Below are 17523 nucleotides of genomic sequence, written 5' to 3' on the forward strand. Positions count from 1 at the left end.
AGATTTCCTCATGGCTCCAAGTTTTGTTTGTGACTTGGAAGTGTACCATCTTCCTAATCTACCTCTGTACACAGAATAGTGTTTTTTGATTCCTCTACGCCACAGAGTGCACATAGCTTACACCCATGCTGACTGACAATCAGATTACAATCTTGAACTACTTCTACATTACTGTTGCTAATAGTGAGAATTTAGTACCTGATTATTAGAAGACTTCATACATAAAAAGCGTGCTGCAATTATTTCTGCAGTGTCTCAATATACACAAAACTTTTGATCCTACTTTCTTTAGAGAAAGGTTGCACATCGTACTTATTTATGGCCCCAACAGATTCTTACCATTAGGCTCTATCTTCACAGCAGAAGTCTGATGAGTCTCAATTTCCTCCATAGCATCACTCATCAAATCCCGTAAAATCTGTTGCTCTGATTCAGCGAGCAGTGGCCCGTGTGAAGAAGGCTGACTAAAGGTCTCCACCTATAGGCAACAAACCATATATAGTCATATTTAAAAATAATGGCAATATCATGCTAAATAAGATTTTGCTAGAATGCCCTGGAACACAGCAGTTAAACTTTATTAATGTAATTTTTCTTTGTAAGTATTACACTTTTTCTTTGTTATATATGAATTTGGTACATTAAGTAAACAGCAGAAAATATTTACAACCATCTAGTAGCGATCAAGACAGAAAAAAATTAAACTAAAAACTAAAAGGTAACATTTTACTCTCAAATATTTTTGAGACAACAAAATCAACATTATTTGCAACATTTCTCATGTTCTTTGGAGAAAGAACGTAGACATCAAAACTAAAACAGATTACCAGAAAGAGTACAGCTAATTACATCAATGTTATTTTGTGATTTTTTACCTTCATTTTTGGCTTGTTAACTCCGCATTTAATCTCTGTTTTACTTGGAGGATGTAAATCACCATAACTCGCAATATATTGTATAAGATTCATTAGTGCAGCACATGAATCAGAGCAGGTACGAATATGGATTACATCACTGGAACAGTGCAGCTCAAAACGTGGTTTAGTCTGAATAACAAGAAACACACTTAAAAGTACTCTTACAATCAGTCTGAAGTTCCATAAAAATAGTTTCTATACATAGATAATTTAAAATTAGTAACTAGTCAAACAGAACTAAAAAAAAAACTACACACAAACTTAAAATGAAGAATACTTGATTCTAAATATAATAAAATAATTTATAAATCACAAATCAGTCCTGATTATTTTAGATTTTATTTGTGGTTAAATACTTACTCTTTCCCCATCAGAATCAGATTTTACTGTTGTAATAGTTAGTTCCAGCAGGCCCATATCCATAACACGAACATAATCTGAAAGACAATGCACAAAAAATTTAAAAAGACAAAAATGAAAAGAACAAGTATCTTTCTTTGTTTATTTTTGGTTGTTAAAAGTATTAAAACATCATTTTGCAAAAACTTTTTCCAGTACATCACCTCTAGAAACACTATTTGTGTGCAGTGCAATCTATTAGAAATTTATCCTTATCTTGTCCACATAAGTTACAGCCAGAGGCACACAGAAACTGGATGAGTAAGCATCCTAGGTGCTTACTACTGAAGCAGTAGAGGGGACATTTTAATACTGTACCCATCTTTCAGCACCAAGAATAGCTTACATCCCCACTTCTTTGTTTAAACACCGTACGCATGCCTTTATTCTGTTCTTCACTAAAGATCTCCCCACTAAGCTAAATACACACATCTGTGGGCACAGGGTTTCATCACTTCTGCAATTTTTTTAAATATTCCTTCAAGTTTCTCAATTCCAACAGTTGTTACTGTATAAAACAGTAGAATAGATATTTTTCTGATAAGACTACCTAGAATTCCAAGCCATACAACAACTTTTAAGTTCAACTACTGAGAATGTGTAACACATGAAAAGAGCTTCTCTGACATGCTACTGCAACTACAAATCTAAACTAAAACAATCATATTTCCTTCTGAGCTACTCATTTCATATTTAACAAGCCAATACTCATCTCAGATCTTCAATAATTTTAATATATGCTGAATATTCCTATAAAGCTCTAACATGTGCTACGAGATATGGCTTAATAGCTTAGTGTTAGTAATGGTGATAGGAGGACGGTTGGATTAGATTATCTTGTAGGTCCTTCCCAACCTTGTGATTCTATGATTCTACAACGAGAAATTCAAGAACTGATTAAATCCTTACCTCTATGGAGGTTTACCATAACAGTGTTGCACTTGTCAGACAGATGCAAAGCAGCTTCATCTAAAATTACCCTAGAACAATCAGTAAACCAACAAATAAATAACAAAACAAACAAATAAATAATAGATGAAATAAACACAACAAAGAAATGCTACAAAATTCAGCAGGCATGGAAAAGAAACAGTATTTACCATAGAAAAATTCTGTTGTTTTCAACACACTAAATATGGTCAATAATCCTTAAATATTTTAATTAATACAACGTCTGCACATAGCAAATCTTTATGAAACATGAGGTACTGGTAACTAAGAAAAAGCAACTTTGTTTTTCTGGCTTTCCAAACTCATTAAAAATTGCAGAATTCTGGTTGTTAATGAAAGCAATCCAACAAAAAGAGTAAGGCATTCAGCCTAACAAAAAAGAATGATTACACACGAACAGAGTATATTTCAAAGATACAGCTCACCAGTGTGATCATTTACACAATGTGAATGCTTCATAGATCAAATAATAAACAGGCATTACAAGTGTCACAGAACATGCCATGTTTCACAAGCACTTAAATTATACCTGAGAGTAGAATAGGATTTATCAACTGCAACGCTGCTGGAAATGCTGAAAGTTTCAACAGTAAGTAGAGATCTGACTGGCAAATACACGGGCCTAGCAACAAATGAAAAAATATTTTCTTTCAATTAAAAATTGTTGCTTATTATATAAAATGTGTATTATGTAATAACAATTTTTATTTTTCATTGATAAACTTTTACTTTATATACTTATACATTTAGAAGCAGCAAAATCTTCCTTGTGTTAGAGAAGAGTTTATCTTACTTTAGATTGCTTAGAGTTTGCCATATTTCTATTTAGAACTTTTTCCAAACAAACATAAATAAATGTTATTAGCAACATGCAAACTCGAATGTTTAACATGAAGAAATACGTTGCTGCAGTGCCACCAAATGACATACACTTGCATTTCATTTACCTGTAATCGAGAGCACAACTCCACAGATGCACATGAAAAGTTGTAACTGTAGCTGGAGGATTATATCCCAAAACAGGCTCATCAGAAATATTCAAAAAATATAAAATCTAAAAATCATAAATATATCATTATAATTCTTCAGCATCTGATAATTTAACAAACAGTAATGCATTAGAAAAGAAAAAATCTGCAACAGGTATGATAATAAAACATTTATTATTTTATTACTGGAAGGAACAGGTAGTGAATTAATCTCAAATATTTGAAAGTGCTTACCCAGTATGTGAACACGGGAGAGCACTGAATGTAAACTGGGCAAAAAGATGCAAACAAACTAACGTGTAGAATTAAAGGTGTGGAAGAGACTGATCCACAGAATCCAAAGCAGCCACTTGTCCGTCATGGTTTAGTGGGGTTTTTGTTGGGTTTGTCTGGGGGCTTTTTTTTTTTTTTTTCCCCCATTGTTTATTTAAGTTAAGGATTATTAATGTACTTACATAATGAAAAGGGCAAGAAATAATGGATTATTGATTTTTAATCTGAAATAATCTTTCAACAGCATAAAAAAAAAGTAGGACAAAAGGTAATATTAAAAAAAAAATTAAGTTTTAGCGTCAAATTTGAAGCAATTGTCATAAAATAATGAGACTGAAGTTGAAAATGCAATTGAGAAAAACACTAGAAATCTGACCTGTTCATGCCAGCTTAGACCTGAAGGCAACACTCTGTGCTGAAGGGTGGCTCCTCTTAGTCCAACAGCAACTAGAAATTCCTGTACAAGAAAGCTGTACAAATTAGTTTACATGAAATACATGCAAATGATTGAGATCTAGATAATAAAGTGTTCTTCCTTGTTCTCCCAAAATTGACTATAAATTGTCTAAGCAGAATTCTCTAAAAATTGAAGGACTAGATCAGGATTAAACAAAACAAGACAATCTGTTTCCTAAAACAGAAACCTCGTTTAATATAATCTAGTATTTGTTGCAATGGAATAGCCTGAAAATTATCATCAATTTTCCAGTGGCAGTAGAAAAGCTATTCATTCATTTATTCAGAGCTTCACCAGGAATTAAAAGGAGTACTAAACCAGTGGAGTCCCATATTACAGCGTGTTTAAACCTGAGTCAGCAGAACCACAGTGACACTCTGCTGCTATGCAGATTCCTTCCCTCCCTAGATAACTCTACCAACCTGTTTGTCACCATTATGCTGGCAAACAGGTCATCTTTGAGCCACGCTAATGAATGCTACTGTTGAAGCCAACTCATTTACCAGAGAGCTGCGTCAAACATGCAAGCAAAGGCTATGCAATACGCAACACTGTCAATAAGCTGATCGGAATAACTTTTAACTCTTCATATTTGTTTTGCCTGATTTGATACCAGATTAACTCAACCAAGATAAAACACAAAAATGTCAGTTGGAGAGCAAGCATATAATGTGATCAGCAAAGTAAGGCACTGGAAGAATTACTACATTGTACTGATAAATAAAATCCACAATTCACCCAAGAAAATCTGATTTTAACAAAACTAAAGGAAAAGTGGCTCATAAGTCATGGTTTCTTCATCTGTAAACCTGTAATCTAAATGTTCCCATATACACTGAGACAAATAAAAGCGCAAATTTAAAAACACAAACCTTTGTATTGCTCTCTATTTTATCTGATTGGATTTTGACTGCAACGGTCAGCATATTTGGGCAGTTCTCTCCCACACCATCTGAAGATGTCCTGCTAAGACCATCTTCTTCCGAAAAACAAATAGTAGGTTCTAACCAATGGGGACGTATTGTGCTGGGTAGTCGTATTTCAGATGAAGGGACAGCCCCATCCACCATGCCTGCAGAAATTGTGTAATGAGTTACACTGAGGTTCAAAGCTACTTCTAATGAAGCGTTAAGGAAAATCCTTTTTATTCTTAATGTCCGTTAAATCGTTCCATTACCACCAAATAAAGTCAGGCATACACACTGAAAACCACAAATTGCAAAAGGAAGGTTACAGGTGATGCAATATTTAGAAATGGTTATAGCTAAAATCTTTAACTATAGTTTTCTGAGATTTTTTTTGTTTCTTTTTTGTTGTTTCTTTTGTGTCCAGAATCTTTTAAAATAAATATCTACTACCATGTACAAGAGCCTACATTCATAACAAAGAACACGTATAAGAGGACCACAAAATCTTTACAGACTAGCAGTTGACAGGAAAAGCCTGAATCAAACTGCTGTATCACCGCAGTATCTTAGGAGCATTACCCATGGTTTAAAATCAACTGATACACTACTGGAGAGGAAAAAGCAGGAGAAAGTATGGGAATAACAGCATTTCCTTCTGAAGAAATACAGGAATATCTCCTTAAAATTTAGCTCCCACAGCTACCTCCATCCCAACCCTACCTTGATGATACAAATTGAGGCTGCTAGAATGGAGACAAACGTAGTGTCTATCTTCAAAACCTTCATATTTAGTCACACTAAAAAGTGAACCATTGTTGAATTCCAACCAGAATTCTCCATATTTTCCTTCTAATGTCTTTCCATCATCCTGCTGAAGGAAGAGCAGAAGTGATACCCTGAGTTAGACAGCTCAGACTAACCCAACACTTCCTACTAGCATCATTTTTCTGCTTGCATTTTGTTATTCTCATGTTGAAATAAGTTTAAAAAAATTGCTAAAACATTATGTCACTTTACAATCTAGTTACATTATAGTACGTAGAATGTAAGAAGATTACAGAGTTCCTGTTACATACACGTGTTCCTTCAAGGAGATGGGACATTTTTCATGAAAGGGTCCAATGGCCAAAACCAAATAAACTTTCTACGTTTGATTTTGTGAAATTTTCCAGCCTCAGCATCTTACCTTTACATCTGTGAATATCGACACTAATCCATGCGTGACATTTAGCAGAACAGATAGAAAGCTTTGTGAATGTTTATTCTGAGAGTCAAGCTTTTTCCTTCTGCGTGAACGATAATTTGGATCAACAGTGGAATAATATTGTAGTGTTTCCTCTTCAGATCCACTCTCATCATCTAAGAGATAAAATAGCAAATGACTAACTTTCTAGTTAACACATTATGCCATTCATTGTTTATCCAGATGGTGCAATTTAATTTCACTTATTTTTACTTGATTGAAAATCTACATTTTTTTCCACTCAGTTTAAAAACTTTCTTACAGATTTGCAAGTTCTTTCCAGTGTCATCATAATCACTTCAACCACTTGAGCTATTGTGATACAAAGGCTGAAGAGGATCTATTAAGTGCATTACCATAATTAACTGCAGATTTGAATTGACTGAAGCTGTCTTTACTGAAAGTATTGATGAGTTGACTGGCCACAGATAGTCCAACACCATAAGAAAGGTTTTCAAATGTTTCTACAGGAGATGGAGCAGTTGGTTCCCACAACAGCAAATCATTGCTGATTCTAGAAGGAAATATATTATCACCATTATATAATACACTAAATTCCCAGCAAGTATAAAATGAATAAAGCACTATCTCCTTCACAGATTTAATATATCAGATTCCATAAACAATGAGGAGAAAGTTAGGAGAACAAGAAAGAATAATATTTCCAGATATAAAGGCCATAAGAAATGAGAATATTTTTTCCTCAATAATTGTAATATGCATATGGCATATTAGAGCATTAATAGTGACACAAAAATCTCTAGTAATTGTATGTTGGCTAAATAGGCTGGGGAGGAAAAATACTATTTTGATCACATCAATTTCAAAATGAAGTTGCAGGAAACATTATTTACTTTGATTTTACATGAGTCTGTGTCTATTAGTGGAACACAACTTGTATGTTCAATAACCTGAGCATTCAATGTAAGTCTAAGCACTGCAACCTTGAAAGAGAAATAATGGCCAATACAGGATAGCATAAATCATTATCTTTCTTTGTGTAGGTGATGTAGCATAATAGTTATTTTTTAATTGATATAATCTAGTTGAGTTGCTTTTTATCCCCCCTCTGCAGATTAGGAACAACTAGCAGAAACAGTGATGGGAATCAAGATTTAAGTGAAGTTCACTTTCCCCCACTAGCCTCTGTAAGAGTTAAAATAACAGAAATAAAAATGTACTGTTAGAGTTTTGCCCATCTTATGAACTTTTAATTTTTAAGACAAAAGTCAATAAATTAAAAAGGAAAAATGTATTCAACAGTTTCTGAAGTATAACGATTATTTATAAAGGAGAATCCAGAAATATTAGGGCAGAACTAAGCACTGTGAACAAAGATCTGAATAAGTTTTTCACTGAAAGCAAAAGTCTATTTAACTTTATCCCTTGTTCACAAAAATCTGCTACATACTTTTTCAGCAACTGACTCCTATGGCACCAATCAGACATATGATAGTGTCCCTGAAGTTAACTCTCAAGTGAAACGTATTTTACAAAGTACTTGATATTCTTAGTAAACCATTCAAATGAATTCCAGCTATAGTTACTCATTTAAATGCTTTCATCAACAATTAATACAGAACTAAAAGTACAGGCAATGATAACTAAGTAAAACAATTATCATACTTGCCTGTTGTAAAGTTTTTCATAAAAGCCTTTGTTTGGTAATGTCAAGTGAATGTTTGGTAACATGAGCTCCAATACATAATGAGAATTGTTAATTGTTTTATCCTGAAACTCAGTCATTTCAACTACATCTCCTGGCATCACCATCTGAAAGAAAAACAAAACAAACCCCAAGGTGAAAATAAAAATGAACAACTGATGGTCAGAAGATGCACGTAAGTGAGAAGATCTAAGTGTGAGAATACATTAATTTTATCTATTAACACAAAGCAATAATAAAATTTCAAAGTACCTCTTCATTTTCAAACATGACTCTACGAGAAGAAAAAGGAGAAGGCTCTGGTCTTCTAATATCACAGACATCTTTCAAAGAATGAGGTCCTCCTTCTTCTTCCTCTTGAAAATTACCATCTCCTTCCTCCTCCTCAGCTGCTATCCTTTCCAGAATGGAGTGCACAGCCAGAGGGTTTATTTTCAATACAATCCTGATGTTGGAGATGTTAAGCAAAACAAGCCATTAGAGACGCCAAGAATTTTTATATTACTGCACAGACACATTAAACCACTACTACTATTAAACCAGTAAGCACAAGTGGACTTAGCAAGTCAATTATCAGGGTTCTTTTATCAGCAGGAACATTTTGTTAGAGGGAGTTACACACTGAGAAAAAACACCAAACTTAAAGGCACAAAGGAATATAGAAAAAATCACCAGGCCAAAAGTTTAGTGTTGGCTATTTTCCACTCTATCAAGCAACCATTAGCTGACCAAATGCTTTTTCAAAATGTTTTTATCATCCTGACACCAGCAGCTATTAGAAACAAACTAACTAACTAATGCTCTGCATGCTCTCTGCCCATTATGAGTATAAACTGTTATTATATTTCTATCATCATACAAAAATAAAAAATACTGGAAAAAAAAAAAATAATGCAGAAAAAGCTACTGAAAACGGTGGCAAAAAATATACGTAGCAAATTCTAAAATCACCTTTTTAAGCAGCATTAAGTGTTTCTGTTCAGTAACTGAGGCATTTTGTTGCCTTACGAGTTACAGTAACACTCAAAACGTAAGTACTCTTATTGTTGTTACAGGTTATTAATATTTTGAGACAAAAATCTATTGTTGTTCTGTTTCAGCCTTCAATGTAAAAGAGAAAATGTAAAGTGACAAATTAGATTGGACAAAGTTTCAAGCCTTCTTCAAGATCACCTTGAACTGAAATTTACTCAAACATATACAGAAAACATTATCCATTAGAACCAACTTGATGATAAACACAGAATTTTCCTCAGTTCTCGGGTTCTTTTCGTGTTCTTTCTTCACAACTAATTTTAAAGCATTCACTATACAAGTAATCAGCGTTAAAATTTCAACAACAGCAGTCCTTCAAAGATACTATCTGCACTGAAAAATAAAACACTATTTTACCGAGGCCAATCAAAGTTGTCTGATGATGTTATATCTCCATCAACACCGCCAGACACTTGAAAAAATTTTACTGGTGCTTGTGCTTTATCTTCTTCAAATGAACCTAGACAGAAAAATATAGTAGAAAAAAAGTTGACTCAGGAATTACAATTGCTCACTACAGGATGCAGGTAATAATCTGAACAGAGAAAGACAGTAGAAAAAAATCATGAAAATAATGACAGCTGCTAAATTAAGGACACCTGCTTCTCAGCTTGGGTCCAGTAGGTGAATCCATCCAAGCTGCACATAAGACACCTTCGTGCATTTTCTCTTCCTTTCCACAAAAAAATAAATGTCAACTTTTACAATTTGAAAGCAACTTGCTTTCTATCTGCTTAATTTGTAAGATAATTCAGTCATAAGAGTATTACTGTTTTCTCAATGGCAATTATTTAGGACACCATAATTCACTATATTTTTAAACTACAACTGAGATTTCTCATTTTGCTCCCATACTATCTACAAAATTTAGCCTAAAACAATGAGAGATCCCAGGAAGATACTAAACTGAAAACAGACATAAGACAACATGACAGAAAATAACAGAAATATTAGCTCAGTTCTCAAGCACTGCACCCATGTACATTATTCTCATCTCCTCTTTGTACTAACTGACTTATGCTAATATCTAGCACAGAACATTACACTGCAGGAGAGATATCTGCTCTAAAATGGAGATGGAAAGATAGTCCATCAAGAGGAGAGAAGTAATTACTAATCCTCAATGTAAGACCTTTGTGTCAACTGTGTAATTTCTGGTAAAAATAATAATAAAAAAAGAATATTCAAAAAATGTGAACACACTTACCAGTAAGCTCTTTAAAAGTAAGTTCTAATTTAACTTGTTCTGGAGTTGAGCCTCCAACAAACTCTGTTTTAAATTCTATATCTGTAAATTCAAGATGAAGAATCTCTTTCTGAAGTGACTTCTTAAACCATGGTCCTCTTTCCTGATCTGACCGCAGGTCAGGTATTGGGAAGCGAACAGACAAATTTAATGCAGGGGCAGTGACTTGAACTGAAACTCTACAGTTTGCAGGAGTATGCGAATCGTCCAGAAAAACTTCAGTGAATGCTTTATGCTAAAACAAATAAAAAGTTAAAAGTAAAAAAATATGTATTAGAGAAAATAATGCTAAAAATAACTACGGAGAAAGCTTTTCCTGTAATAGTCTTAAAAAAAAAAAAAAAAAAAAAAAAACAACTCAGTTTCATATATTACACAAAATACATAAGGACCAATCATTATTACTTCTCAGGTTATTCTTCTGTTACTGATACTGTTAAAAACCTTAATTTTAAGTCAAGTACTTACAACAGAGGTAGCAATCTTTGATAAATGGCTAGTTTTCCCCTTCAAATTAGAGTAAGAGTTCCTAACCATACTGAGCAGCAGTTAGGAGATACTATAGAAGCACAGAATGTCACAGTGGGAAGAGACTCACAAGGAGCACTGAGTCCAACAGCCATCTCCACAAAAAATTACCCAAAATTCAAATACTCAAAGATTGAGAGTGCTATCCAAACATTTGTTCAACTCACAGCAGCTCAGTGCTGTGACAGCTGTCCTGAGGAGCCTCCTCCATGCTCACTATCCTCTGGTGAAGAATCTCAGTCTGACCCTCCTCTGACACAGCTCCATGCCGTTTCCTAGGGTCCTGCTGCTGTCACTAGAGATCAGCACCTGCCCCTCAGCCTTCTGTTCTTTAGGCTGAACAAAACAAGTGACCTTGATAAAATTACTACTCAGAGATTTAATAAATCAAATGCTACTGTTGAGAAGCCAAGAACTATCAGCATGCATGGCTGCCCCTTTCAGTATGTCCTGGATTCCAGCTCCTATCACTGACATGCGTCATTCAAGACTTCCCTGTGGATTGCTTCCTGTTGACCATCAATGAAAAGACTCAAATTTTCAGAACATAACTGTATCAACACAAGTTGTTAATATCTTGTACATTTTCTATACTATTAGCAAAATTTCATTCACTGATATCTGGACTGTCTTAATTACATTTTGAAAACTAATTGTTCTGTAATCAATGGAGCAATAAAATCCTTTGACAGTTTTTTTTATGTGAAAAAATCAGTCAGTTGCATTAAACCTCTATTACGTAACTTGAAAAAGAACCTTTCAAGTTAAACATTCTTATACTAAATATACTGATATTAATCCTCCTGAAACCTTGAACAAAGATTAACAAGATGCAACTTCTGTTTGCCCTCAATCACTACAATGCAAGGCATCTGTTGACCATCCCTTTAGCTGCACCAAAACTGGATATGGCACAGTACAGAAAACTGGGCTGACAACTTAAAATTTCAACACATATGTAAAACTATAAGCAACAAATACTGCTGCTAAAGGGCATGACAGGACAGATTCGAAATTAGCAATCATTCAAGATTTCCCCTTTTTGTCCGGTTCTGTCTCAAAAATCTGTGCACTTACACAGTTTATGAAGAAGCTATCATAGTCTTTAGGTCTGTTATCACACATGCAATCACTGAATCTAAAATGATATTCAAATCAGACAGCTTCTGATCTTTATCAGAACTTATAAACCAACAAAAAAATCCCAAAGGTTAGAAAACTGACCTGTCTTCCTGTTGCAAAGATTCAGCATGTTTGTTAATAAATTCCATTTTTAACTTACCAGATTTATGTGTTTGTTGTATGAAGTATACATGTGAGATGCCATCATCTCCACCGTAGTTAGTTTCTGTGGTTGAAGTAAGGAATTTAATCTGTCCACAATACTAATATCCAGCTCACAAAACACTGGACTTAACTTTATTTGTAACTCTGCTTTCTGTGGAATAGAACTAAGTCTGCCTTGACTACCCTGAAAAGAAAGAGAAAAAGTACTAAAATCCTTAAAAATAATATAATGAAGCAAATAATTGTATGTTGTATATATATAACAGTTGTACAAGATACCTTCTTGTAAAAATGAACAGAACAAAGGCTACCATGTAGAAACATGGTGTTTTTAATATTCCTCCTTACCTGAGGTCCTCTATTGTCTGAATGCTTATAATGAAGCTGAAGGCATGGCAGAGCATGAGAATCGTTTTCTTCTTCAGAACGAAATGTCAGCAGCTTTAAAACAATAGTCAAGACAATTAATGGATAAGAAGAAGAGTTGCCATAGGTGAAGACATTTATGATATTTTTACTAAAAAAGATAGCATGTAATCCTGGATTCAAGTCAGTGAATAGAGCCTTGGCCCAACCCCTTACTCAATCCCTTTGCTCACTTTATTAGAGCTTCTCATCATTAAAAGAGCTGGAACACTAATCATCACCTGAAGGAACTTCCCCATTCCTTAGCTCCATGAGCTAGTGTTTGGAAAATGCTTACTCTAATTCCCAAACTGAGTTAAGCATATTTGAAAGAGAAATAAACCAGTAAAGTTTGGCTAACTATTACCACTTTTGACAGATATGACAGCAGCTTGGTTCAACGTCTGATCTTAAAACATATCTTGAAACCACAGCATGTATCAACTTTTTACATATATATTGTAACTATTTCAAAAATCTAGCATTTTAAACTACACAGTTTATATTCTCTGGGGAGATGCCCAATTTTTTTTTTTTTTTTTTTTTTTTTTTACCTCTGTATAGTGAGGCTGAATGGAATGAGAGTCAGTAGAGAAAAGGCATTCCAGAAACTCCATATTCCCAATGGATAAATCCGTACTAAAACTTCGAGAAGTAGACCTTTGTCTTTGTTCATAGGAGACTCTGATACCAGTACCTATAAACCTGAATTACAAAAATTACAAATTACAGATATTAGCATGAATCAATAACATTAAGAAAAGTCAAGCTTTCAGCATGGGAAAAAAGTATCACTGCAAACCTTTTAAATATCATTAAAACTGTTAAAATTTGTAACTTAAAAAGATTTTTCTAGTTATCACTTCAGCAACATAATGAAAGGATTTCACATCACATGTTCAACAACGATTAATGTACAGAAATTCATTAAGACCACTTCAGACATCTAACTTAACAGGTAATTCAAGAAAAGCTGGAAATCTAACATCCTTATTTGGACAAAGTCTGATGCCTAAGAAAGCTTAGATTAGAGCCATAAATTAAGAAATTACATTTTCTCTCTTAAATGTTCTGTATTTGAGACTGTGCTGGGACAATTAAGATTTCTGGACAAAAAACAATTGTTTCTGAAGCAGGATCTTCTTAACTGTATTGAATTTGTATTTTGCAGTAAGTAAAAACCTAAGTTTCTCAAAACAGAATCCTTTTTTTGCAATAAAGTTGGTCCTAAAAATATAACTATTTCTAAAGAAATCATTTACATAATGATCCCGATTCCATAGCTTTCTGCAGAAGAAACTGCACCTAGTTTAATCAATCTGTAATAGAAGGGAGCTAGGCTCACTTTATTGTTTATGCACTTCTGTTTTTTGTTTTGTTTTGTTTTGTTTTTTTTAATAAAAACAGCAGTAGTCTTAGACAGAAGGTGTCAAAACATAAGGCTATTTTGAAATGAACAATCCAACATTCAGTTAAGTAGCAAGCCCACTGGATATAAACTTTACTGTTTATTCAAGCTTACTTAACAGACATATATATGTATGTGTATATATATATATTTAAGTGGTTTATAAATAAGCAAAGTTATACCTAAGGTGATCATGAGAACAAGCTTCTGAAAATACTTCTCGGAAGGACAGAAAATCTTCAGTTGCAAACTTAACTGGCTCAATCTTTTCTATTCGGGCAAAGAAATCTCGAGCCATTGGTGTCAAAGGGTTATGGTTCAGTGAACTTTCAGGTGGAGGTAAAGGGTCAATATGAAGTACAGACACTGAGAAAGTTCCCACTGTGAGTCTAAAAAGAAGCTCAGGTCTGGATTCATCCACAGAAACAGATCTGGATGGAATAGCTGAAATATAAAATTAAGTCTGTGTAAACAACAAATTCATAACGTCATCTTACTTTTTATTTTCTTTTCATTTTCTTTTTTTTTTTTTTTTTTTTTTTTCTTTTTTTTTAAACCAAATTGCTAAATCAAAATTTATTTCAAGTATCATCTAGGGAGCAGAATGCAAATCAGCATTTTTACTTACACGTCCTCCTTAAGGAAGCCTGGTGAACCACATTGGCTGCAAGTGAAGAACCTCTTGGAGGCTGTAGTTCTTGTTTGTTACGATCAAGAAAATCACCCCAGGTTGGTTGAAGCTAAAACAAAAATATGTATGATCTTAACTTTGCTAAATAGATGTGTATGTATATATGTGCATAAAAAGGTGGCTGTTCCAAAAGTAATGCCTCCTATGTTATTACATTAGCTCACACTGTCAGAGGTGAATGTTGGAAGTAAAGCAACAGAGGCTGAACATTTCCATTACTATTCCATTGTTGCCAAGCAACAGATGGCAGCAGAGGGGTAATCTGACAAAAAGGCATCCGACAAGAAGCAGAGGTGTGAAACTGAATTCCTTCACGAAGAAAAAAATTGCATCCACTGACGTTCATCAATGCTTGCTGAACATTTAGGGAGACCAAAGAGTGGATGTGAGCACAGCAATAAGGTGGGTGCTGTGTTTCTGCAGTAGTTGGCAGCAATATGAATGACAAGCCATGTTTCAGATAGCCATGTACAGTCACACTATGAAATGAAGACTGTCTCGATCAGCTCATCCACACAAATCAGCAGATTACGAACAGGGAAATGTGTACAGGGCTTAACATCAGCTTCGGTCCATTGGAAGTGGTAGTGGCAATGCTGGAACGTGAGATTACTAATATTTGGGTCCCACAAGTGCTCATTCTGGAACAGAAAGAACACTGTATGCAAGTTTGTCAGGACTCACTGAGCCAACATGAGGCTGAAGGTTTCCTGGATAGCATGATCACTGGTAGGAGATGCAGTATCAACACCACAGAACAGAGTCAAAATGGCAGTCCACACAGTGGTGACATGAAGTCCCCATCAAAGAAAAAGTGCAAGACACAGTGAGTAAAGTGATGTGATGGTCTTTTGGGGCAGGAAAGAGGTAATCTTTCTGGATTTCCTGGAACCCAGACAAAAGAAAAAGGAAAACAAAAACAAACAGGAAAAAAAAAAACAAAAAACAACTCTGACCACTACATTACAGTGCTGACTAAACTGAAGGATCAAACTTCCAGAGTCAGGCCAAAGAAAAAAAAAAACCTTTCTCTTACAACACAATAACACCATGCCTCATGTCAGTTTGAAGACTGTGGAGCACACTGCTAATCATGGCTGAACTGTCCTACAACATCCATTAGGCAGCTTCTGACTTCCATCTGTGTAGAATGATGGAAGATGCACTGCAGGGACAACATTTTCCTAGCAATGACAGTGTCACAGCAGCTGTGAAAGAGTGGGTCACCTCCACCGTTGCCCATTCTTACGAACGCAGCATGCAGGCTCTTATTCATGGCTGGTGAAAAGGCAGAGAACAGTCTCCATCACAGAGTGTTATTGTGCTTTTTGTGTACTCTGCAGTTTCCATGGAAATAAATAGGAGGCATTACTTTCAGAGCAATCCACACATATGTGTGCATATGTGTGATCTAGCAAATAACAAAGTGACAATCTGTATGACAGAATCACAGAATCACCTGGGTTGGAAGGGACCTCAAGGATCATGTAGTTCCAACCCCCCTGCCTAGCAGGGCCACCAAACATACACATTTAGATCAGGTTGCCCAGGACCCCGTCCAACCTGGCCTTGAACACGTCCAAGGACGGGGCATCCACAACCTCCCTGGGCAGCCCGTTCCAGGGCCTAACTACTCTCCTTGTGAAGAACTTCCCCCTAACATCCAACCTAAATCTTTCCTCCTTCAACTTGGATCCATTTCCCCTAGTCCTGCTGTTATCAGCCCTTCTGAAGAGTTTACTCCCCTCCTGGGTGTAGGTTCCCTTCAGGTATTGATAGGCTGCAATGAGGTCGCCCCGCAGCCTTCTCTTCTCCAGGCTGAACAAGCCCAACTCCCTCAGCCTGTCCTCATAGGGGAGGTGCTCCAGCCCCCTGATCATCTTAGTCGCCCTCCTCTGGACCCTTTCCAAGATCTCTATGTCTTTACATAATCTGTCTGTACATAATCAATAGCATACCATTTCATGGCCTGTTAAAACTCAAGTGAATTATGCACATATGCTTTACTTGAGGTTATACTTCTTAATTTTACAATAGCCTTTATCACATATTTGTAAAGATGGATACACTTCCTCTCTCACTCAAAATATATTCTCCTGTTTCTGTGTAAAAAGCATACGTTTTCCATTGTTTTAACTAAACATTAGGCCACCTAACAAATTTTGAAAAGATAAACAGTATACATTTTTCTCATATCAGATATTAATACAATGATTTTCTGCTTTTTATTGCCATCATCTATGTAATCCATAATAAAAGAAAATCCAAATATTCAGTTACAAAAACAAAAGGATCTTTCATAAGTTTTCTACATAATATCAAAGCAATTGAAAACAAATACATTCAATTTCCTGTCTCAGTAGCCAAACAGATGAGAATCTTTCCAATACAGTTTCAATCTTTCAATGAAGCCTTCAAGGAAAAACTGTCAGATCTAAACACCTTCACTGCCTTAGTGAAGTTCTTGAACAATGACTGGCCTGTCCTCAGATACAAACGTTTGAGTTAACACGTTCGATTACACTAGCTTTGCTACAGCTCTTGATATTGTAAAGAATATTTATAGAACACAAAGAAATAAAGAGGAAAGAAAAGGTTGATTTCAGGGAGATTTTAAATATAGCTAATACTGTACATACCACTGTTGTGCTCAGTGGAGATCCTGCTGGTGTGTTGGTATACGTACTAGTTAAAGACAAGTCTAGATCCATAGTTGGAGGGTCTCCAAGAGGTGGAAGGGAGGAAAGGCTGTGAGACATGTCCATTTCAGCCATTGAGAAGAAAACTTCTTCCTCTAATGAGAATCACACATATTAAAGAATTATTCTCTAATATTCTCTAATATTTTTGAAAGAAATGCATTTCTAAGTTCAGAAATCCAACAGCTAGACAGAACAGTCAAACAAATATATTATTTACAGGAGTTCCAAGTTAATAACCTTAAAAATATTAGAAAACAGAACATTTGACTTCATATTCAAGTTGACATTATTTCTTTAAGCTCATACACTCTCTTGACAAATTAATATATTACATCTCAAATAAAAAACAGCAAAAAAAAAAAGCAAATAAAAATGTAAATACGAGAACAATTGAACTGTTTTTCATTCTGTGTTTCAT

The 17523-nt window shown here is 34.9% G+C and overlaps 1 protein-coding gene across 2 annotated transcripts in view; it reads right to left on the minus strand.

The window, feature by feature from the left end:
* ATG2B (autophagy related 2B) overlaps positions 1-17523 on the minus strand; it is a 43481-nt gene that overhangs the window by 14926 nt on the left and 11032 nt on the right. The window contains exons 9-29 of one of the 2 annotated variants that reach the window (XM_052693339.1): positions 17043-17197; positions 14341-14452; positions 13895-14156; positions 12859-13009; positions 12248-12340; positions 11895-12083; positions 10046-10319; positions 9196-9298; positions 8056-8248; positions 7768-7910; positions 6494-6651; positions 6081-6253; positions 5615-5762; positions 4859-5058; positions 3906-3986; positions 3215-3321; positions 2797-2889; positions 2226-2296; positions 1278-1354; positions 876-1046; positions 340-478 (exon numbers count right to left, since the gene is read on the minus strand). In XM_052693339.1, coding sequence (XP_052549299.1) covers positions 340-478; positions 876-1046; positions 1278-1354; positions 2226-2296; positions 2797-2889; positions 3215-3321; positions 3906-3986; positions 4859-5058; positions 5615-5762; positions 6081-6253; positions 6494-6651; positions 7768-7910; positions 8056-8248; positions 9196-9298; positions 10046-10319; positions 11895-12083; positions 12248-12340; positions 12859-13009; positions 13895-14156; positions 14341-14452; positions 17043-17197 — 3093 coding nt within the window. Of the gene's footprint in view, positions 1-339; positions 479-875; positions 1047-1277; positions 1355-2225; positions 2297-2796; positions 2890-3214; positions 3322-3905; positions 3987-4858; positions 5059-5614; positions 5766-6080; positions 6254-6493; positions 6652-7767; positions 7911-8055; positions 8249-9195; positions 9299-10045; positions 10320-11894; positions 12084-12247; positions 12341-12858; positions 13010-13894; positions 14157-14340; positions 14453-17042; positions 17198-17523 lie in introns of both variants that reach the window. The other variant, XM_052693338.1, reaches the window with a different exon arrangement.

This window comes from Tympanuchus pallidicinctus, unplaced genomic scaffold (assembly GCF_026119805.1).
Source record: "Tympanuchus pallidicinctus isolate F22 unplaced genomic scaffold, pur_lepc_1.0 scaffold3, whole genome shotgun sequence".
Taxonomy (NCBI): domain Eukaryota; kingdom Metazoa; phylum Chordata; class Aves; order Galliformes; family Phasianidae; genus Tympanuchus; species Tympanuchus pallidicinctus.